The following is a 25353-nucleotide window of genomic DNA, read 5'->3' as shown; positions in this document are numbered from 1 at the left end:
AAAATAAAATTGGTTCATTGATTTTCTTTTTCCCCTTAGGAGCAACCGACAAGCTGTAAACAAAGCATCTGACACATCATTACTTTTTTTAGTTGATGATTCACATGATGAATTTGATCCCAATATTAACAAACAAAGACCATATGAGAGCGAGTTGAGGACGGAAAATCTAAAGAATGATTTTAAAGCTGTATCGAGCTGCGGCGACCTGTAGAGTTGAGTAATAGTTATCTCGAGCAAAGGATTGATGGATCAAGAAAATAATCAACAAATTAATCATTTAAGAACCTATTTGTTATTTGAATACAAAAGATGAATATATTATCAAGTGTATCTGTAGAGCAATACAGAGACCGTTTAAACAAAACAGGAGAGAAGTTTCATTAAGTCATTGGCCCAGTCTGGCAGGGAGTTCAGATTTCCATTAATTAATTTAATTTATGTTGTAGTTGATGACATCAGAGTACATCATTTTGAACAAAACCATAAAATAATGACACTGTTACAGAGAAACTAGATGTTTTCACATCATTTAATTCATTGGTAACATCTCAACGTTTGCTGGTTGCTGACATTATGTATCACGTGTTGCTCTTTTCTGCCAGTTTTGTTCACTTTCCCATTCTCCTCTCTGAGTGTTGCCACTTAGCCACCGAGATGGATTGACTGTGAGAATTGATCTGGTTTCCTACCGTTCAACAGTAGGCTGGTGAGCACTGTCCATTAAAGAGCCCAACTCATAATTTGTATGTGCAGAACGAGCCACAGGGTTTCTTTCATTCAACCTCGCAAAAGGACACAAAGTTAAATAGCTGAATCGCCATTAAAGCAGATTGTGCTTTTATGGCGTAAAATATCAATTTTACAAGTAAGATATAAAACAATAGACTTGTGTGATCAGAGACACAGATGAGGTTAACAATCAGAGCATCAGAATTGGACACTTATCAATCCGAGTGGGTCCACACAACTAGTTGTGTTTTTAACACATTGTAGTGTTGAATTCATGTTTGATGTTAGACGGTTATATTATGTTATATTAAAATATGTTAAAGTTGTACCTGAAAATTAAACAAATGAAATCTCAAATCAAAAAAAAAAATGTATTTACAAAACAAAAAAAATCAAATGTAGCATAGTAAAGAAGATAAATTCAGTCAGAAATTATGTGAAAATGTGATCAGTAGATAGTCAAAAGCTTTCGTCTGAAAGTCTGGTGGTGAAATTAAAATACAAAAATATATTGCAGACAATTAGGAGTCTCATGATGATTAAGACTATGAATATGAGACCATGTTATTACATGTGCGCACAAACGTTTTAAACCCCCACTTCACTGAATCCAGCGCCTCCAATTATCAGGGATTAAAAAGAATGCGTGAGTGTATTACGTCCTTTCAGATTTAAATGCGTTAGAGACGCAGGACACGTACCTCAAACATAATCTCTGGAAGGATAACTTTATTTACAGCAAAAAAAATAATTCAGCCTCAGTCATTTTTCTCCACTTACTACAATCCATCTTGTTCAATGCTTGAGGACTGCAGACTTATTTTATGATTGTGCCAGCAGATGCATACATTTTTCTCACAGCAGTTGGCATTGCCGGTAAAAAAGTTAGAGTGGTGCATCCCTGAGCAATAAAAAGAAGCAGAGACAACCTCATCTGTCTCTCTGGAGTAATTGAAGCAGAGAGAAGCATACAAGAATTTAAGACAAAACCTTCACAGGTTCAGTCCCATTTCATCGAATGGCTTGTAAAGAGTGAGGCTAATGCATATGGGCACCTGCTGTGGATGGAGGTGTTAGTGTCTTTGGCCTGGAAACTGTGAGAAAATAGTTGCAGACTGAAGCAGAGTGTAGCACCTTCCTGCACAATGGAGCTGTGCGACTAGAATAAGAATGGGAATATGAATAGGGCTATGAGAGGAGATGGATGTGGTGGATGTGAGTGAGTGAGTGAGTGAGTGAGTGAGTGAGTGAGTGAGTGAGTGAGTGAGAGAGAGAGAGAGCTATGTGATTGGCAAAGTGAAAATAGGGAAGGATCCAGTTGTCTCGCAGTTAATGAGAGCTGTGTGCGGAGGGTCAGCTAATAAAATGAAGCCCTGCTCTTGCAATTAAGTTAATACTCCTGATTATTCGGAACGAACAGATGGAACAAGAAGAGGAATTGCAAGTAATTTTACCTGTCCCAGGATGGGGCCCAGTGGTGGTCCGGGGGCCGCTTGTCCTGACCTCACTATAGCTCGGATTACACTGCTGACATCCAATTTCTTCACAGCCTTGGCTGCCTTAGAGATCTTCGACATCCTGGTCTCAAAAGCCTTAAATCTGCCTCCACGTCAACTGAGAATCCATCCACTGAGAATGCAGAAGAAAAACAAACAAATTAGCCTTTCATGAATACACAACTGCAACAAATCATTTACACCGCGGGTTCATTAAAACATCATACAGTCAAATCAATACAGATACCCACAGGCCAAAAATCGTGCCTTTCCATTCTGCGAGTAATTAAGAAAATCTTTGCCTTCGATCGGCTCAGGGAGAGTCACTTTCCTGGAGGTGTTTGCAGGGTGGCTCAGTGCTGACGCTCGCCATGTTGAAGAGCCGGAGAACTGGCAGGATTTAAAAACTTCTCTCCCAAAAATCATGGGGTGCATGCCAAAACACCTCACTTCAGCTTTGGATGTGTCACCACTAAACTCCCTGTGCTGCAGCAGAGCTTCCTCTGCATCAGCAGAGGTCGAGAATAGAGGGCAGAATATGGATAAGTAACAATACTAATACACGGAGGAGGGCTGGAAGTGGCATCCCCGTGTATGAACGCAAAGAGGGGTCGGCTTTTTCACTCCACCCTAAAATGCATTTGCCAAATTAGGAGTCAATTAGTGGAGTGAGGAGAACGGCCTGAACTCCTGGCTTTTCTCGAGGGAGGCCGAAACGCATAAAAGCAAGCCTATAATCCTCTGCTGGAATAAAAGTGATCCTGACACAGCTGAAAAAAAAAAAAAAAAGATCAATGACTAGAGCCAAGGGACAAATACAAGTTTTAAGGTTGAGCCTTGTGATTCAGGGGAACCCTGCATTCAATAAAAATAAGTACTTGAGGGTCCAGCAATGATTCATTGTAGGCAACAGAGGGCATCCAATTAGATCAACAGAAGAGACAGTACCAAAAAGATATATGGGACCTCACGCTGCTTTAGAGCAACAAATAGGGAGAAACTGCTCCCAGGAAAAGTTGTTGATGTTGCTTCTATCTGCGTTGCTGATTATCCAGCAGCCGTTAAAGCGCAACATTTAGCGCATTAATGTGATGCGCATACTGCAGAAAGAGTCCCAAATACAATCCATTTAGCTTGAATTCCCTCTTTACAATGTAAGCCTACACTTCAGAGGTCAATTTCATGCTACTTGCCTAATATGTTAAGATACATTGTTGTAGAAAAATTGTGATGCAGTTCCGATCAATTTTGGAGCCAATGTGCATTAAATCTTGAGTGAGAAAACCCCACTATTGTCAAACGGTGACTGAAAGGCTCATGAATCCTAAATGGCAAGCTGGAGAAAAATATGTTAAATAGCAGTTTGAGGGAGGGGTGCTAAAAGAATTTCAATCAATAAAATGGCGTACTGTACGTTCAGAGAGACGAAGCTTCACTGGAGTTTTGCAGCTGCGAGAGAAAAACAATTAGGGCCAGCATCAAATGTTGGGTTTAATTCCAATTTGGGGCAAAGGGAATAAGAGTTCTGCGAGTGGGGAAATGACAACGTCATGCTTTAATGCACCGCAACTCCAATCTCTGTTGGAGAATGAATAATAAAACCGCAGTTCCTTCGCAAAGTAAAATCACTCATCACAAGGCCAAGCAGTGAACGCTGGAGAAGAATTGACCTACATAAGGCATCACAACGGCACCGTTCACCCACGTTCACGCAAGGAATAAAGGAGCATTAACTGTGCAGCGGCAGAAAACACGGTTCAAGGCAATACAATAAGCCTAAATCAGAGCTGGGTTAATATTTTGCAGTGAATAATCAAATCAAAGCCGCAGCTATTTGAAAGCAGCAGGCACAGTGTTGAGCTGCTCTTTAGGCTGAATATTATATTCCTACAGCAATTACTGGCAACAGCTCCTTCGATAACACCGAGTACACAGTTTGAGCAATGTGTTTGGGCCGTGAAGATTTACAACGTAAAAGCACTTTGTTTAAACATGCTTGATAAATGACATTCTGCAAAGCCAGTGATTAAATTACCACCTGATAAAGGGCGAGTGGAGCGATAACAGAGAAAACAACACAGCAAATGTTGGACCATTCTCCCAAATTCTCCAAACTGCCGTTGCACCCAACAATGTCATTGCTATTCCTGCCTTTTTCAGGGGTAATGTATGTATTTTTATTGAGATTATTCCATTAGGTTCTGCATAAAGTCTCTGGCTATCAACTCATGTCAGTTTGGTTAATACGTTCTGGATGTCGAATCAGATGAGGACGAAAGTAATCAAGCAGCAATATAGATCTTTTATTAAAGCATTTGTTCACATCACGATAGACAGACAGAAGATGGGAAAAATCTGTGTTGAAATAAAGGAGGCACAGCTCTACAGTCAGGGCCATACGTATTTTGACTGCGATACAACTCATTTTGCCTATTTACACAATGGATTTAAAATAAAACAGTGTGGTTGAAGTGTAGACTTTCAACCACAAATATGGCAGTAAATGTTTAGGAATTACAGCCATTTTTACACAGTCCCCCACATTTTCAAAGGTTAAGAAGTAATTGGACAAACTAACAGAATAGTGAATATCATGATAATTTTTAATACTTGGAGGAAAATCCTTTGCAGTCAATGCAAGAAGTCTTCCATCAATAGTCACCCAACGCCGAGTTTCCTCCCTTGAGATGCTTTGCCTTTACTGCAGCCTCCTTCAGTTGCTGCTTGTTTGTGGATCTTTCTGCCTTCACTTTTATCTGAAGTAAATGAAAAGCATCCTCACTCAGGTTAAGCGATGACTGTGACTGACTTGGCCATTGAAGAATATTCAATTCCTTTGCCTTGAGAAGCTCTTGGGCTGTTTTCACAGTATGTTTTGGGTCATTATCCATCTCTACTGAGAAGCGCCGTCCAATCAGTTTTGCAGCATTTGGCTGAATCCGAGTACACAGTAAAGCACCTCATCCTGCTACTTCTATCAGCTGTGACATCAATGACACCAGTGACCCAGTTCCAGCCCATGACACAGCACTGCCTCCACCACGTTAACCTGATGATGTGGTTTGCTTCGGATCAGGAGCCGTTTCTTTCCTTCTCTGCACTTCTCTCTTCCCTTCATTCTGGTGCAAGTTAATCTTGGTTTCATCTTCCAACTAACCGACATCTAAAACTGATCAGGCTAATTCAGATGTTTTCAAGTCTAATTTGGCCTTCCTGTTCACCAGTGTTACCAGTGGTTTGCACCTTGTTGTAAGCCTTCTGTATTCAGATTCACAAAAGCATATTTTTACTGTAGACTTTGACAAAGACATGCCTAAGTCCTCCAGAGTATTCTTGAACTCAGATTCATGTTATGAAGGGTTTTTCTTCACCAAGGAAAGAATTCTGCTAGATCTACTGTACATGTCTTCCGCGGTCTTGCGGTGTTAGTGAGCTTGCCAGTACATTCCTTATTTTTAAGAATGTACCAAACTGCTTTGATCAATCCTAATGTTTCTGCTATCTGCCTGATAGGTTTGTGTAGTTTTTTCAGCCTTTTAATGGCCTCCTTCACTTGCATTGACATCTCTTTGGTCCTCATGCTCAGAGTTCCCTAGACCAGCTACCGAATGCAAACTCAACATATAGAATCATCTCCACATGTTTTTATCTGCTTAAGTTGTCATGAACTAATTAGGGAACAGGCTACACCTGGCCATCAAACCATTTGTAAGACAATCATCAAATTACTTCTAAGCCACTGAAAATGTGGAGGACTGTGTAAAAATGGTTGTAATTCCTAAACGGTTAATGCAATAGTTGTGTTATATCCATTGAATTAAAGCTGAAACCACATATTGGCCGCGTCATTTCAAATCTGTGTAAAAAGGAAAATAAGAAAAATTGTGTCAGTCGAAAAACGTATGGCCTTTACTGTATGTGAAGGACGCTCAGGTCATAGGTCACCTGGTCATGCACTGTAAGAAGTAAAGCTGCCAGGTCTTGCATGGCTTTATATGTGGACAGTTTACCAGAAGATTCCTGGACTCTTCAGATAAACCAAGAGGAAGATTTAAAAGTTAATTCAGCGTTACTATGAAAATGACATGTCAGATATTTAATAAATTAATAAATTAATTTAATGTCATGGTCTGTTTTAGAAAATCTCTCCTGCTGCCTGTCAGACAAACGACCTGGGATGGAAACACAACGTCTTTGACGGAGGTAAACATGCCAATAAAAACTGAGCACCAGAGGGAGAAGCTGGAGAGAAATCCCACCCGTTATTATAATGTGCAGGCCTGCATAAACTGTCGTGGAAAAGTAGAATAACCTGAAACTCCCCTTGTACATCCTCATTAGATCTTTTATCATCTGTTCATTATAATGAGTCTTAAAATTCCTTTTGAGTTTCACACAACAGCAGCTTCTGTGTTTCAGCATAATTAACACTGACTGCACTTCAAGGATAAAGATGACTTTGATTAAAGAAATTAATCAGTTTGCTATTTAAAATCTCCGTTTAATTGGACTGGTGAAGCCCATCGCTGTTTGTTGTTTGGGATATTAAGGCCCTCTTTAGTCTTCATTAAGCAGACACAAGAAACAGTGGCCAACATCAATCAATCCTCCACAGTTCAAGGTTACGGGATATTGATCTTCTATAAAAATTACAGTCTTGAAAAATGGAAGAAATGGTCTAAAAAATAAAAAAAACTCAATGTAAATAATAGGCATTGTATCATCGCCCAGAGGAAACCATATCCTCTTCTTCTCTTTATATCTTTCATATCGTTTTACTGCAGTCTGATGAAATAAAAGCTGAATATAAATTGATTTCTCACTGGGATCATGCTTTGTACCGGCAACACAGAATCAAGTCTGGTTCGATAATCTTTGTTACGCTTTGTCTGTTTCCACATCTTCAGATCGCAACTAATTTGAAAGAGAATCAGGGAACAAAACAAAGTAAAATACTTTCTAATGAAACTGACTTTGTGCTGCCGTATGAATTAAGCATTATAATAATAAAAGATGATCAACGATTATTATCTCATTCAACCCTCTGACAAAGATTAATTTGAGCATAAATGCAGTATTAACTGTGCTTCAGTAAAAACCTATATTTCTATCAGAGCACCTTTATGTGGTTGGTTTATGTTTCTCTACAGCTTTACTCGATGTCCACCCTAAACCATCTTTGTATGATTGGTTCTGCACACCAGACTACAGCTGACTAAGCTTCATGCTTCATTACCAACACGGGAACCTGTTGCTTTAAAAAAATAAAAATAAAAAGAGTAATACAATTTAAATGATGGGAAACTTGGATGTCAGCTTATCACTTTTGTGATTTAATTATAAAAAATACTTAACTTCACTCAAAGCCAAACTTCACACAAATACTCTTAACATATTGAGCTATGTTATATATTAAATTAATATAGCAAATATAGTTACAATAAGAAAATACTTTTTATTATTATTTTGCTAAATAAATATATATATATATATATATATATATATATTTTTTTTTTTTTCTTTTCTTTCTTTTCTGTGCATCATAAACCAATATACCAGTAACACATATATGAACTTATTATCTTTGTTCCCAAGGGTTTTCTGTGTATTAAACCTTTTTTAATTGTTCAAATTGGCAGAATTTACTATGGGTATATGAACCATTCAGATTTTCGGAAAACAGGCCTTAATGCAATAAGGTTAAATAAAATAAAATAAAATGATTTAATCCACAAAAGCAGCTAGTGATTTACGGGATAGCAACGTTGATCCACCACTTCAGACAGAAACAACTAAAGGATGGAGTGACGTGGGATTCTGTACAGACGCTCATGATGCCACGCGAATGCATCCTACTGACTTTTGGGAACCCGACTTTTCCTCTAGCGCCACCATGAAGTTGCCATTTGCCATTTTCTTGCATGCAAACTCATCAGGAATGAAAGAGGTGACAAAAGATGTGGTCGCGGCCCGTCTCCCAGTTTTGCCTCACCCCAGAGATCGACACATCTGGGGGATGCCGTCGATTGTGTTAGCACGTTGGATGCGTTTCCGCTGCATACAGCTGTGGAGTAACGCCGACAAACCGTCCACATCTCTCTCCATCTGTTGAAGCTGGTTTGCTTATATTTGACACAGAAACAAGAAACCGACTCATGGCGCCTTATCTGGTCTTATTTTAACTTTTTGACAGAGGAAGCAATACGACAATATACAACACGAGACAATAGGTTTGTCTACAAACAGGGATTTTGTCATACCCTTTATTTCTGGGTGTATTAGGTAATTAAAGATTTTTAAAATCACAGTAATAATATACAGATATACAGGGTTTTTAACAACATCGATGGCGATATTTTTGCTTTTATTCAAAAAGGTGGACAGTTAGGATGTGAGGGAAATGATGGGTAAAGAGTGTGAATAACATGCAGAGGTCCCATTACATTACATTTAGCTGACGCTTTTATCCAAAGCGACTTACATGTTAGCTCTATACACCGCAGACACAGCAACAGGGAGCAAATAGGGGTTAAGGACACAACGACATGACTAGCAGAGCCGGGGCGCGAACCACTAACCCTCTAATTGAAGGACGGGCATGCTAACCACTTAGCCAAAGTCACTCTGAAATCGTTGACGATATATGTATCCGACCACAACGCAGCCGTGACATGCTGCGACAGAGGTCTGAATCCCGCATGCCCTATTTTTCCTTTCTATTTTCTTCATTTAATAAATGTCTTTTTGTTCCCCCCGTGCTGCAATAACATGGTATTAATAGTGTAGCTGACAGTTCACAACCCTAATTAGGTTGAGTTTAGTTGATACATGTACTTAAGCAAGCTTCAGTCCTAGGTTATGTTTTAAATGTGCGATCCATTACCTGATACATATTTCTTGTCCCAGGGGTGTAATTTTGTATTACTCTGATAAGAACTGAAGTATTCTTATTCTGGTCTCACAGCTCAAAACAATCCATTCGGTTTCCATCTCAGTAAAGATAAAAACCTGTCAGAGGCCATTTCCAAACTGAAACCATGATCAGTTTTCTTTGTAATTAAAAGAAACAGAATTCATTCTCATCTTCCAACAACATTAAAACATGGACAATCAGTTGTATTCAACTCTTTGTGCGGCAGTCCATCTAGTGGTTGCATTCACCTTTACATTAGATGCAAGACAAAAGCTGAGAGATTCATTCACAATAAATTGGCGGTAAGTGTGTGACTTCTGAACCTGCGACCAGACTAATTGAAGATAAACAAGCAAAAAGGCCCTGGAGACAAACTGAAGCCCCTTGATACTCATAAAAAGAGCCAGGCATATTCAAAATTATAAAAGCAATTTCATGTTTCTGCCCATCATTGCAGAAAAGTTTGAATACCATTAGAGCCACAATAAATGACTGGACCTTGAATACACAAGATGCCAAATCTGTTAACAGCACAATAAACAGCACAGGAAGGACCTTCAATGGCAGCAGGGAACCCTGGGATGTAGTATTTGTTTAGACACACCACTCCTATGAATTAAAGGAGCTGCAGATTAAACTGTAATCGATGAGTCTAATGCAGCGACCAAACAGAGAAAAAATGTAACTGTGCTTTAAATCATTCACTGACGCACATGGGACGAGATTAAGAGACAAAGTTTCAGATATACATTTATAGCAAACCTGTCATATGCCAATGCTGTTCCACAACATTAGTATTCACTCCCTCAAACTCCGGTCCTAGAGCTATTGATTGCTGAATGCCAAGTGCTAAAAGCCAGTCAAATAAAACGTAGTAGTCAAGAAGAGTCTGAATGATCCCACGAGACTGAAAAAGGGAAATTTGCATGACCTGATTTAACTGAGACCTGAACCTATAGGCCTCTTCTCTCCGAGCTCTCAGCTAATCTGCAAATTCAGAAATATACAATTTAGGGCTGTGCAGTATACCGGTCGAACGAGTATACCGGTCGCTGCTGTTTGGCAGGCAACAACATTTAATATTCACAGCTTGAAGCTGAAGGAGTAGCGGACCGAGCTACTTACATCTCATGTTAACTCACCTGACTCATGGTGTGCAAGAAATGACATCGCCAAAATGCATTCTGGATAAATGACACCACCCACACAGGAAGACTTTTCTTGTGCAGGAAGAAGTCTTTTCCTGTGCACCAAAGTGGGCGGGCTTTACCCATCATGCATTTTGGCGATGTCATATCTTGCACACCATGAGTCAACTTCTATCCGTGAGACGTAAGTAGCTCAGACCGCTGAACACATATCTGTGTTTGTAAACATTAAATGTTGCTGCCTGCTGAAGAATGACAATAGTCATTACGGCCATGCATGCGCCACTAGTATCAAGGGATTCCCCATGGTCCTAAATCCCTCCAGATTAGCTCCCTACGTACCAATCAAAACAGCTGCTGGCCAGTTGCGAGCGAGTGGTGAATAACGATGGCGGTGACGGTCCTTTTCGGCGTCAATAAATGAATGTGTTTATTTGGAAAAAAAATACTGTGAAAACCGGCAGAATCTTACAAATTCTTACAAAACACCGTGATATGAATTTTTGGCCATACCGCCCAGCCCTAATACAACTCATCCTTTCCACACTACCGGGAATGAACAAAATTTGCATTGAATAGCCTGATGTCTGATTTAATTAGCTTTAAGATACAAAGTAAGCACCAAGTTATAAGAACTGCTTCACATCACATTTTCAGGGTGCAATTATCGTGGGGGAAAATATAGTCTAATTAAGTTATTACCACTTAAAATTCATGTTTCACATTAGGCTGGTGTTCCACTGTGCAGACAGACATTGATTGTGTGCCAAAATATTAATAAAAACTGGAGTGACAGACTATTTCAGTGTTCAGCATGTTTCTACAGTCCAAAACATTACTATAAATGCCTTACAACGTTTAGGACTGACTGATTGTGGCAAAGTTTACATAATGGTCAAACCGTGGAATTACAACTATCCCTTAATTCAAAGCCTTGTGCTCTTCCTGGAGGCTTGACCCCTAAGCCATCCAACACCTCTGGTATGAACTCTTGCACCAAATGTGAGCCAATCACATGCGTCTTATGTTTGGTGTCAATTATATTTGTGGCACTGGCCACATCAGTTCACTTGTCTTCCAGTTGTCAAACGGTCACGGTGCAAAAGTAAGACAGTTAATGAGGGCAGCAGCTGTTCTGTGCCGCTTTAGTGCCGACTACTGAAGCAGCAGATACATTCCCATCACTGCAGCCTGGACTCAAACCAGGACCTTGTACTTGAATAGTGATGACTCCCAGTCTAAACTCCCTGCATGTATTATCTCTGCTTGCCTGTGATCAAATCCCAGAGAGCCGTCTTCCTTCCTGGCTCCCCTGAATACATTACCCCTCTCCCTGTCATGTTTGAATGGTGAGACAGAATGTGTTACAAACCGCCTGTACTTTGAATAAATATAGAAAAGCAACAAACCGCGACAATGATGCATCAGCAGCAGATATGGTCCCTGTGAAATATAAAAAAGGGAAAACAGCCCCTCAGTTCAGATCATCGCCTGATACATTTTGCAGACATGCAGCACGTCTCATATGCTGTGGCTACATAACTGACCATTTTCCCTAGTATCTGAGCATAAAGCACATGGAAACCACACACTGGGGTGTCAAAAACAGGCCCAAGTTACATTAGGGGTTCCAATGTAACATGCATTTGAAGTCTGGATAAATTATTAATAAAGTCTGGATGAACCAAGAGAAGCAATTCATTGCTCACAACATCATTGGACTTCTTATTCAGCAATAACACATAAACAACAAGCAATGCGAGAAAAGGGAGAGGAGGAAAAGCATTGCAGATGATTACACACATACATACCATCTCTAGGAAACATGTGGATGCACAAGGCTCTGACATTATCATGTCCTGCCCTCAGAACTACAGCTCAGAGACTGTAAGCCAACTGTGACTGCGGCCAGAATGTGACAGTAAACCCTCTGACCTCTGGAGCCATCTGCCCTCCTGGGCCTGAGCCCCTGCTGCAGCTGGATCTCAGGTCCAGAATACTGGGAGGTATGATGGCAACAGTGTGGTCGGGTGGGAGGGTCGTGAACTGGGAGATGGACACCAGGATTAACAGGAGTCAAACATAAATCACGACAAGGAATCTGAGTAAAGTTAAAGTCGCGTCCAGAAAAAAATTTGAAGTTAGGAAACGACTCCGTTCTTTAAAAAGACTATTAGCTGAAAATCTTTTGTTACTGATGTTTTTCTAAAATATTAAACCCATTCAGGCATAACCTATATGAACATATAAAACCTAGCTACACAAGATTATTTATTTTTCCTCACTGTTCTCCAATCTGTGCTTTTATGCAAAATATCTACCGAAGACTTTGTGAGAGGAAAATCACTCTTCAATTGAACTGCTTTAAACTCAGACAAAAACCCAGTGATAAGGGATTCCCAGCAAAAACCACAGGTACCATTAATATACATAACCTTGAGTAGTCAGGGAGAGCTGATTTTGGGGCATGTTTGAATGGGTCATTTTAAACACGTCTTTATGAGCTTTTCGTGGACGAGTTGTGCAATCCATGATTGTTCTATACTGGGGCTACAAGCCACCTGGCGCCAAAAAGCAGTAAAGGTTACCAGCTCCACCATTTCTAATAATCCTCTCTTTCCTCCTGCTACCGTATGTCAATATCCAGATGCAGGCAAATATCAAAGACATTTGAAGTTAAATATTCTGATTTATCATATTTTCCTCTTTTTGGGGGTTGTTGGTGGTGGGGGCTTGGGATGGGCGACATGGAGAAAATCAAATATAAAAAAAATAATAATTACCAAACACTCCATTATCTATATAACAATGACATTACAGGGTTGACCATTGGTGCTTTCACAACATTTAAACAATGATATTTCCTAATTAATAAATCATCAGTAATGTGGCTATAATGACTAAGTTGGTCAAACTAAATACTAGAACAGCCTAGAAAGTTCAGAAAAAATTACATAACTTCTCTGTAATTCAGCCTTTAAAACCAGGAAAATAACATGCAATAATATTGATATGTTTCTTAGCTTTAGTGGAAATCAAACAAAAGATTGCTCCATGATGTGTGGCTCACTTTTGCTCTCTTTACCTACAGTTACAACAAGGAGTTTATGAAACAGTCTTGAAAAAAAAAAATGTTTAACTGATCCGTCTGTATGACCTAAGTAAGCAAACAAGACCATCGGCGAGCAGAATGGCTATTTCTACATAGTTATTGTTATTAGTTCATGTTAATGCCCAACACCGGGTCTGATTAGCGCGACCCTCTCATGTCGCTAGATGTTGCTCAAAGCAAGACGACGACGGACAAAAGGCCGAACTCAAGGTTTCAAAACAACAATCTACAAACAAATGGGCGACATCCACTTGTTATACAGAGACTATGGGCAAGATCAGCAAAGACAAAAAGAAAAGAATTGACCAAAGGGAGAAAAAAAGAAAGTTAAATAGACACTGATGGAACACAGGCAAAAACAAGAGTCAACCCTGGTCGGCCATTCAATAGATTGAGAGAAATGGAGGATTTAAAAGGATTAAAAAAAAACAATCCTGAATTGGCCCTCTTCCTTCTAGACTTGAATTGTCTATTATATTTATAAAATGCATCGGGAGACGTGCTTTTAAATCAATATAGGAGTTTACATCGGTGGCTAAAACAAATCCAGATAAAGCTTTGGCTGACTTTAGCTGAATGCAGCATTCTTTGAACAAAGTAAGCATTCAAAGCTGTTCTGTGAATATGATCATGATGAGCAACGTAAACCAGGTAATCAACATTAATTTGCATCACTATGCATCCTACAAACAGCTGTGTTTGAAAATAAAAATACGATTAAAAAGAAGTTGCTTCGTTCATTCAATCGCTTCCAAAACAAAAACAGCCCAAATCAAGATTTTTATCACACGAGGCAGGTACACTGACAGGTTACTAAAAGTACTTTCAGCCAATTAGAGTCAAGAATTATCTCAAATGGCATAAAACGCATGCAAACAGGATATATAGTTGATTCCCAAATGACTGGTCTGAAACACTTTTAGGTAAAAAATCATCGAAAAGCATTGCCTCATTCACATTTGAAGATAGAAAAATAATTCGGCATCAACTAGAAGGTTTACGGTGTGACTTAGACTATATTTCTTTAACTGGGGGCCACACAATCTTTGCAGGGAAGCCGATGTGTTGACATGTCAGACACAATAACTATTATCATTCATTGGGCTGCAATAATTGCAGACGCGACTGCTAATGCTGTTAGTTCCACCTGTGCTTTCCCTGCTATGTCAAGTCAAACGTCTGCTGTGAAATGTGTTTGTGAACCTGATTACTCTGGGAACCATTAAGGAACAGCAGGTATTTGATAGTAATACGGCTATTAAGAGTCTGGTTAGTAAAAGAAAACTGTTACGTTTAATAAGTCTTTTGACAGGAAAGAAAACACGAAACAGATGGTAAACTCATCAAGCAAACACATCAGTAAATCTAATATAGAGAGACACTTTGTTTCTCTCCAGTTCACTGTCAATATAATAGAAGATCTTCTTCATGACATTAAATAATTAGGATACATTAGAAACAATGAAAGTAAAGGTTTCTTAGGGAATGTTTACCACTCAAAATCTCAGGTAATCTGAAGCTTCAAGACTGTGGTTGTGCTTTTGACCGGATTGTATTGTGGCCAGGGAACATGAGCCAACAACTGTCACCAGACTTTGACTCAAATGTTACATTTTGAAAATCCTCATCGGTGCATCCATGTCAACGAAATGTGTTTCTCTCAAATGAGCCTTACTCACAAACAAAAATACAATAAATAACCCCAACTGTTCATGTCGGACCCTTTTGCTCATAGTAATGTCCTCATAAATGACTTTGACTTTGCTTCCAGGTTACGTCTGAAGACCATGAACGACCCTTTAAAAACTCTTTACGTTGAGGACCCAAACTACGTGAGGAGAAACAATTATAAAACGGATTTGTATCCCACTAATAAGCCACACACCTTAATCTAAGCGTCACGCGCAGCTGCAACACTTTGTGTCCACAGTCACATTGAACAGTGAGAAGCACGTGAACGCTGCATTAACGCTCAGTGCCCCCACGCGCCGATTAAAACATTTACAACGGGTCAAAGAGGAAAGAGTACCACTATAAAAAAAAACAACGAGATAAATCTTCGTGTTGTCTCACCTGAGACTTGTCCTGCACCTTCACGCCGTTAGCAGCATCCCACAGGGCGCAGACATCTTGGATCGCTGGACGCAGCGGGCTGGTTGCTGCTGTTGATCACAGCGCTGCCCCCTGCTGGAGCGGAGGAGCAGCTGCAGCAGCAGCTGAGGAGCTGAGGAGCTGAGGTGTTGCTCAAGGGCGTTTCAGCTCGGGGTTTAGAGATGACAATGACAGTATTTTTACGCGTATTTGACACGATTCAGTAGCTGCTCTGGAGTTTTCAGTGGTAGCCCAGTTGTCATGAAAATGTTTGTGTAAATGGGGGTGTTTCAAAATTGTATTTCTTCTATTTATATTTTTCCCATGTTTCCAATTTTCCATTCCTCTGAGACCTTTCAGGACACTATCACAGCTATTATGTATCAGCTGGGTCCAATTATTCATATATGGTAGACTCAATCAGCCGACTATTAAACTGAGTACAGATTTAGACACAAGATGTGGTGTCTGCTAAGACTGAACCCTTCCATCAAAATATGACATGCATCTTTTTATATACATTTCCCCAAAATTCAGTCTGACCAATTTGGTATATTTTGAAACTTTGGAAACTCCACTAGAATTTTGGAAAACAATCCCATCACGATGTATTGTTTCGCGGCTTGGTTTCAGTTTAACATTCAACTGTGCCGAACCAGTCCCACAGTTTAACTAATAGTGTTACATCCAACATCCTTTTATTAGATCTGTGACCAACCAAATAACTTTTTTTAATGCAGTAACTTAGCTTTCCTGCCATCAATTACCTGCTAACCCTTACAGTATGCCAGCTGTCTAAAGCTAATGTGTTTCTAATACAACCTCTTCTAAGTAACTGTCTAAACTTACTGTTAGTTGTTTGTTATTATACTCTTTTCACTTTAGCTCCTCTGTGTATGTTTTTTCTTTCAAGATTAATTACTGTGCGGCCCTTCCTATGGTGAGCTTTTCCACTAGCGATAGTCAACTTAGTTCTTATCTGGAGGGACTTATTTGACAGCTCAGTTTGTACTTTTATAAATACAGTTTTCTTCTTACTAAGCTTGGTTTCAAGGGAATTGCATTGCTAAGCAACAGCTTGAGTTCATGTTTACTTCCGATCAGTTAATGAAATTCACATACATCTCAACCAAGGAACCTATAAATTATTCCTTACACCAGAAATAAACTGGGAATAAACTGTTTATGTTTACAACTGTGACATGGCCTACACATGTTTACCTTTGGTCTAACTGTTGTTTATTTCAAAACTTTTTCTGATTTGTAATCACTGTCATTCACTTTGCTCTCCAATGCTAAACTTACACAGATTCACAGTTGTGTGCCATAAAAACAGTCTCCAACTGCTGTTCCCACCCGTTATTGTGTCTAGATTCTAGAAGGAGGTCCTTTGAGCTATTCTGGGACGCTGAATCACAACACGTGATCTTCATCGGTAAAGTCAAGGGTCTGCAGCTCCATGACAACTAGTGGACGGACTCTATCTCGACGAGGTCCTATTGAAAGCACCAGAAAGGAAAAAAAATGCACCTTGTGGTGAACTTTCCTCAACTGCTGTTTACGGGTGAAGAATAAACTTGGACCCTGTGTTTGAACAATGCGTAGGCTGAAGTCTAGCAAGAGGTTTATAAAGCACAGACTATATGCTCACCGGCACGTTAACATTTTAATCATGAGTTTGTCCTTTTTGATAATATCCTAGTGACCTGGAACAGAATAATCCTGTAATTAATTATGTTACACTTACATAATGAAAAAGCATGAGCATTTGAGAGTGCATTTCCATTAAGGGTCTGAAGTTGTTGTTGGCTAAATAGTTTATTTTAAAACTGGATAATTTGTATTTTTCTTCAAATGTATTTGATTTTATCCTAATCCAGTAGAAAAAGATGTAAGTGCCTGCATATTATTATAACATTAATACAAATAGTTTAATATATTACTAAAGTAATTATTTTAATACATCTCACACTTCACTCACGGCCAGGATTTCTCTTAATAGATTAACTTGTTTTCCTCGGCTGAATTGTCTTTTACTCCAATATTGTTTAAAGAAAATAAGCTGCTGGCATCAACAACAAATTAATCCCAGAGTTTTAACTCGCTTAAATACATGACAGAAATGTAACCGGGAAAAAAAAACTCTATTAAAATATTTTATTTGAAATACATTCAAGTTATTTACAGTTTCCTTTGATACTGGTATGGTCCACTTTGACAGATTAGTTGATTGTAATTGTGGGATATTCTAAAACTTTCACTAAAAGAAATTCAGAAAAAAAACACTCACCATACAAAAGTGCTGAAAGTGACAAAATATTTTAGAAAATGTAAATGTATTTAGTTTTTTACATCAAGATGTGAATGGTGCAATCCAAAATGTAAATATTAAATATTGTTTTCTCCTCTTTACAATAGGAAAGCCGGCCCCAACATTATTGTTTCTAATGTCACACACACATTTAAGTCACGGTTAATCACTTGCGCAGTTCAACTACACTAAATAAGATGAAATTTACAAAAACGTTCACAGTGCGTTTGATGTTTGATGTAAAGATCACAGAGAGGAATGTTTGACAGAGATACAGAAATAGTCACAAATATTTTACGGCATTTTAAGATGTTTAATAAATAATTTGATATTCTAAAAAGTACCAATGAGAAAGTAATAAAAACACAGTCAACGATTCACAGATGAGTTGGGGGAGTTGGTCACTTATAGGGCAGCGGTGCTCACGCTTAGGGAAGTCTCATGGGGAAGAAATTCCCTCAATAGGAATGAAAGGAGCATCTGTTATGAAAGATAAAGCAACACAATCAGAACAAGATTTGAGTATTATGTTGAATAAAATGTGAAAATTTGATACAATAAACGATGGATGGTGACGGAAAGTAAATGCTGAACACTCACATAGACCAGTGTTTTGTTTTCTTTACTGTCTTGGAAAAGATTAAAAACGGTCTCCATGTCCGTCTTCTTCAGGACAAGATAGTTTGAATCTACAGAGAAAACACACTTAGATAGATTATCAACTGCCAGAAATAGGTGGATATTTCCCAGCGGTGCAGAGAGGCGTCACCTACATCTGGCGTTGATTAGGTTTTGCGCTCTTTCCCTCGTCTCGTTCTTCTGCTCGTCAGTGCGAGGAGGAGGAGGAGGAAGAGGAGGAGGTAGAGAAGCTGCTGGTTGAAAATCTGGCCACTGTTTGTCCCGCATGCTGTCAATAAATGCAGCCATCTGCACCTCCGTTGGGTTCATCTTGTTCAGGAAAGAGTTCACTTTTCTGTAGAAGAATACAGCCAGAAGTCACTCCTATAGACAATGATCCAAGTGACCTATAAAACTCTGTAAAGGGTTTTAGAGTCAGCACCAAACTCACTTTTTCAAGATGGGCATAACCGGTTTCAAAATAGCATCAAATATGTTGATGAGGATGGAGTTTCCTGTTAAGACAGAAAGAGTATTATGTTGATCTTTGATATTAATAAATGGGGCATTTCAGTGTTTTTGCATGCTCAAGCTCACAAAGCTCTGAAGCTGCAGAGTTGGGTGTGTTTTCCCCTCCTCCAAATCCACCCTCTAAGGTAAGAAGTGTTGTATGTCTATGAAGCGCTCTGCCTTCGAGGCAAATTAAATGGACTTGACTTGGCTTGTTAATTCTCTGCGATTTGGCCACTGTTAGATACGTTTTACATACCAGTGTCAATGTATGCGTAAATCAGTCAGTCAAAATGGTAAGTAAAAATATAGATTAATACTGGTTTAACAAGATTACTAATGATTATCTATAGCTTATCAAATGTTGAGAAATGTCTTCCTAGTTTCCAGTGAGGCGAGTCAGGCCTCGACAGCTTGATTTTCTTTTAGTGCTGAAATCAACTAAAACAACTGTCTGTCTAGACTTCGAGAAAAATGCATTAATACATCTAAAAAGCTGCAGTTTGCTTTAAAAACAACCTACAAAATAGAAAAACACTAGTGTGAAGCTAGTAATGCTTTGAACGAGAGTTCAAACACTGAACGAACCAGATATTTCCTTAAGCAGATCAAAAATGGCTTTTGTCGCCTCCAGCTGCTCCCAGTTGACTTGGCTCTTCTGACACTGAGAGTCCTCCCCTCTTGATGAAGTGCCCTGGTCCTTCCCTTTTGTCTTGTTGCCTACACCCGACATCTTGAAACATACACTGAAATTGAGCAGCGCCGGGCCTTCTGTACTCTCCTGCAAGTTCCCATTCTGGCTGCTGTGAGAGTCTGAATCCGGTGGGTCTTCGTCACTGGGGTTTTTTGTCGAGACCAGAGACTCTTGTGACCTTGATCGGGTTAGTCCTTTGAAAATCATTTTAAAGTGAGAGGTTAAGGGGTTATCAGAGTCCTCCGTTTTGTCTTGGGAGCAGTGTCCGTTTGAAGAGTCTGAGTTAACAGCAGAGGGAGTTTCTGCTTCTTCAGGCCGGTCTGAAGGAGAACCATGTTGGGAGATAACAATAGTTGGGATTGAAGCACTGGAATCACTGCCTTCCAGAGTAAAGGCATCGGGCAGAGCTGTCGATTCTGGATGCAGAGATGGTTTTATGATTTCTTTAGGGGCTTCTGTTTGAGGGCTCGAGCTCTGCAGAGGAAAACAAAGGAGTCAAGTTGTGACAGCTGACCCAGAGGCAGCTGCCTTTGTGGTACAGAAGACACCAACAGCTAAACTAATCCATATTCGGTTTCAGTAGGATTTTAAAAGGTGTCCTTAAAAGAAAAAAGGCAAATAAAGTAAATGTATTATTTACAAGGAATATTACTGACAGCACAGTGATGTCAGCCTGAAACTTCATGTTTTTAACAGAAAGCCTGTGATGGAGAGTTTAATATATATGGATGTCTATCATGAAGAAAGGGGGGGCTGAGGTTGAATAGTGAAAAAATACAGCCTATGACTTTACGAAACACTTTCATTTGACTTTGATGGAAAACGTCATGGAGTCAATGAAAGATGTGAAGGAGAATTAATAGCGATTTAGGAATAAATTAACGCTGTGCCATAGAGTCAGACTGCAATTTTATGCTACGATGAATGCTAGTCATGCAACCCCATTGAGATTACTGTATCATAATCAAACAAACAAAGTAATTGCGGAGATCCAAGAACATGGAACGAAACACACGCAGTCCATCTGGAAAACTGTATGTGCACACAACCATGGGACATATGTCAAAGCTGAACCAGGGTCTGTACGCTGAAAGATGTCTGCACCGGACAGTTTGAGTAATGACTTTACCATTTGTCTGTCTTCTCTCTTATGGGAGTTTGTTTAAACCCTGTCTGAGCGTCTCACTTGTTCTCGTCCCATGAGACGTGAACATTTTTAGCATTTACAGATTTAAAAAATGAACTTGTGCACCACAATCTTTCTATTAATGATGGGAATGAATGTACAAAAGTAAACCCAAGGTTGCAGTGAGTGAACAGATATGTGAATGTTTACCTCCTCTTCCTCTTGACCAGGAGTCAGGAAGTAAGCCAAGCCGCTCAGAAGGCCCCACACGCCCCCACTATGCTCCTCTTCATTCAGCAGTTTTTCGAGAGGGCAGAGGAACTGGAAAACCGGTTGAGTGAGGCCGATGAGATTATCAGCAACTAATTCCTGGAAGAGAAAACAACAAAATGTTGATTCACGAATGTTATGATTTAAGTGTTAATCTGTCCGCAGATCTCAGATGTTCTGGTATCTTTCACCTGCAGAAAGTGCTCCACTGATACTCTGGCTTCTTCTTTGACCTCACTGTTGACTTCTGACTTCTCAAGCACCAGGATTGTGGGCAGGCTGGTGGAGTCCTGAAAAAAGACAAAGTATTTTTTGTTTTGATGACAAGAAAGCCTCAAAACTGATTAGGGCTTAGTCAACCCGACTGGGTTTGACATCTGGCAAACGTTCTTAACTGTATCCCATATGAGTGCAACTTGAATTCCAGAAAACCGTGGTGCTTTGTTTCCACAACAATGCGTCCCCCCCCTCTTGCTCATGCTGAATAGACAGAAAGCGGCAACTATTTTCTCTAAAGTCAAAGGAAAATAAATGCTGACAAACCAAAGACCTTCCTTTTCCTTTATCGTTTTTTTTCAAAAAAGAAAGATATTCGTGTATACAAGCCAGTAAAATGTATCACACATGAAAATACCCACGCAAACTACACCTAAAGCCCCATTAGCACAGGACTAGTATTACCAGGGGACTTCGTACACTTTTGATCTGAGGACACTTTGCCTTCTCATCATTCAGTCCCACACTCTCTCTTCTCTAATCTGTTCACCAGGCTGGAACTGTGACTAAATAGTCCCTAAACATGTGCGATAGTAAAAATTATAATGACATAAATATATGATGCATCATGATGGCTGGATTTGCTAGCTTGCAACTTAAGTCAAAAGATTACATTTTGATTCATTGAAAAAACTAGTAGTCCTCAGTTCAGTCTGGTCAAAGCAGACAATGCAAAGCCAATAACAACCAAGTCTAATTAAGCACAATGTTGTTTTTCATAAAATCTTAAAATAAATACCAAAATGTTTTAAGTTGATCCACAGTATTGCAACGCAGCAAACCTTTGACTCACTCTGTTGCTAGTTTATTAAGTGCACCAAGCTGAAACGGATGCAGTCTAATACAACAGTCCTGCAATAAATCATGTTGATTCAAATTGAGCAGCATTTTGGAGTCAGCCGTTTGCATTATACAGCATTTCTGTTTTTTAGCCCACCCTCATTGAAATTAATGAGGTGGACAAAACAATAGAAACAACAAGTATCACACAATACAACTCTAGGTGTACCTAATAAATTGACAATGAGTGTATGTCAGATGTAGAACATTATATATAAAACGAGGAAATAAAACACAAAGCATTTCTTTCCATCTGTCTTTTACCTGCCATCGGTTGCGGAAGTAAATAACATCCATGTAGGTCTTCCTGATGTCCCACTGTAGGTTCTCAGGGCTTCCCTTCTCCTCCAGGTGAACGGTGAAGATTAGCGCCTCCTCCTCCCAGTCGGCCTACAACACAGTCGACTCCGGCTCAAACTGCAGCTCAAATATTAACAAACCATCCAAGGACACGCTTTTACAGAGCCTCAGCAGACAGATAACAAGCCTGCAGGACATTCCACGCTGTCACTGATATTTATAACTCACATGAGGGATGGTGACAGCCCAGCGGCCAACGCGCCACATCTCAAACGAAAGCTTGAATTCCATCATGTCCTCTTGCACGCTTGTCAAGTAGTCTTCCAGATCGCTGTCCTCCTGATGGTGTTTGGGCCAGAAAAGCAACAATGAATCTGTCACGTTTCACAAATTGTCATCCTGACAGTTTAATACATTGCGTTATATGTGCAGCGGACTCACCCTGTCAGAGTCCTGCAGGCTGTGAACGGAGCTCTCCCTGCTGCTGACATCGCCCTCGTTGGTCACGTCTCCCTGGATCGCCATGATCCTCAGCACCATCTCCTGCTCCATCTTCTTCATCTTCTTCTTCTTGTCCTTCTTACACTTCACCTTGTCCACAAATTTAGACCATCCTTCTTTTAACTTGTTGGCTGAAAATGACAACAACCACATGATAAAAGTCAGACATTTCCACAACTTGTGTTATCAGTTTTTTACCTTTTTATTTTCTTAACTGTCTCTTACCCCCTCTTTATTGTTTATGCCACAGCACCGAGGGAGCACAATGTCCTTGTCTGATATAGTGAGGCCTGAACATGGCACAGCATTGCATGAATAGCAATGCGCTTTACCTTAACACAACTTTAACTGTACACCTGCATTGGTCTTTCAGCACTGTGATGAAGTGTAACATCACTATAGTTGGAAATGTCGTGAGAAAAACTATTCACCAGATTTATTAGGCATGTAAGCACTGTAAGCATAATAAGTAATCACACATGTAATGTTATAGTCAATATGATGACTTAGTAATCAACATATGTCCCATTAGATCTAAATAATTCTTACAGATTATGACAAATTATGTTTGTTTTTTTCCAGAATGTATGATGTGATCATTACAGTTATTACACACATTTGTAATATCGCAGAGTTCATTATCACGGCATAATCTAGTCTCATCTAGTCATCATTACTGTTGGGTTGTTTGCGAAAGAAAGAGATAGAGATGTTGACGAAAACACAGAAATGATTTGGCATTCATTTTAGTGTTTGTGTAATTGTCCGTACCAAAAAACAAACAAGAAACAGGAGATTAATTATGTGCTGAAAGGCATGCTGGTAAAGAAAAGTATAATGTCACATAACAGACAACACATTGCTATTCATCAAACTGTCGTACAAGACATTATGCAAGCAAAGGCCTCTGTTCTCTAAACACCCACAAACTACTCCGTCTGTGTTTCTCATGTCTCCATTATCTTAAATCTGAAATGTTTTCATACTCAAAGCTGAAAAACAGGTTTTCCAGGTAACCTTAGGTTAAAGTGTCAAACAGCCTTTTAATCACAACAACTCAAATCACAAAACAAACCTTTTCTTTTGGCTTTGATCCTTGTTCTCGTTGAAATCCCTGCTCCCTCCAAGCTCCTAGAAATAAAATAGAAAAATAAAAACAGCCATCAAACAAAACCAGGTCAGTTTCAATTTCCATGCACAGAAGGTGGCTTTCACAGCCGTTGCTTTGAGGCTCGCTACAACTACGTCGAGCCTGCGGGGCGCAAAAGATGACAACCACTCACTCTTCCCTGCCCTCTGCCTCGCCCTCCTGTGAAGTCAGAGAGGTCTGATCCGGGTCTGATCCAGAAAGCTCCTCCACAGAGCCTTTGGGGGTCACGCTGTCCAGCTGGCTCACCACCAGCTGGTTCAGGTTGTCGGGGTCCGACAGCCATCTCACCAACAGACCGAGTCCTGAAGAAAACAGCCAACACACACACAACAAACTCATCCTACAAGTTCTGCTCATCGTGACGTAAACACACACCAAAGTCAGGAGGCACAATATTCACATTTGACCATATTAACAGATTGTAATGAGTTATCTTTTGACTTTATTATGTTATCTGTAACATTTTTCAATGAATATGTATTTGTGTACAATCTGTTGTTTCTAATTATATAGTTTCTTCTTAACACAGCTGCAGTCAGTGATAATAGATTAATTAATGGAAAGTTATAAAAGGAATACATTAATATTTTCCAAATTATACTAATTTGCTTTATTGCCACAAGCTCTAATTTACATCTTGTTTGTTTGTTTTGTACAAGAAAGAAAAGTACTCTTATTTCCCCAAATGTCAAAATATTACAATAAATGTGGCATATCAGCCCCCTAGAAACATTTCTTATGACTTCTAATGTCTTGTGTGGTTGAGTGCTCTAATACATCACAATATTATCAATTTCACAGTGAACGCAAATCCCTGTATAATTTTCCAATTGTTCCAAATTATTGCAAACACTCAATTATGTATCTATGTATGAAAAAACACTATGTATTTAGAAATGAGCCGCTTCTAAGTGCCAAGAGGAAACCATGCAGATAAAGTTGACTGCAGCCGTCAAAAATCACTTATTTTAACTGAGCCACATCCATAATTGTAAAAAAATAAAAAAGATACTGCAGAGCAAGTTCTAGGAGATAAGACATGTTATCTGCTTCTAATGAAAATGACAAACCCTTAAAAGGGAACTGGCACTGCGGAGGTTTGCCGCAGAAAATTCATGTCCGCAGTTCGACAATGCCACTGACAATAAGGGATTACATACGATTCACACTTGAAAAAGAAGTTCAGCAAAGCTTAGCTCTTTTGTAAGAGCGTATTCCTGCAGAAAGAGAATTAAACGCTTTCTTACCCTGTAAAGCAATAATCT

At 39.5% G+C, this 25353-nt stretch overlaps 1 protein-coding gene and 1 long non-coding RNA gene across 2 annotated transcripts in view; both read right to left on the bottom strand.

Annotated features, from left to right (window-relative positions):
* mrpl11 (mitochondrial ribosomal protein L11) overlaps positions 1-15542 on the bottom strand; it is a 38574-nt gene extending 23032 nt beyond the window's left edge. Inside the window, exons 1-2 of the mRNA XM_079228718.1 lie at positions 15475-15542; positions 2187-2361 (exon numbers count right to left, since the gene is read on the bottom strand). Coding sequence (XP_079084844.1) covers positions 2187-2309 — 123 coding nt within the window. The 5' untranslated portion in view covers positions 2310-2361; positions 15475-15542. The remainder of the gene's footprint in view (positions 1-2186; positions 2362-15474) is intronic.
* A 2168-nt stretch (positions 15543-17710) lies between these two features.
* Positions 17711-18673, bottom strand: LOC306745594. Its single transcript, XR_013771115.1, has 3 exons — positions 18577-18673; positions 18404-18492; positions 17711-18283 (listed from the first exon to the last, which is right to left on the bottom strand). It is a non-coding gene; the product is annotated as an uncharacterized lncRNA (long non-coding RNA).
* Between the last annotated feature and the right edge of the window lie 6680 nt (positions 18674-25353).

This window comes from Taurulus bubalis (genome assembly GCF_910589615.1).
Source record: "Taurulus bubalis genome assembly, chromosome: 13".
NCBI lineage: Eukaryota > Metazoa > Chordata > Actinopteri > Perciformes > Cottidae > Taurulus > Taurulus bubalis.
Note: the sequence above shows the minus strand (reverse complement) of the source record. Positions and strands in the feature narration are given on the sequence as shown.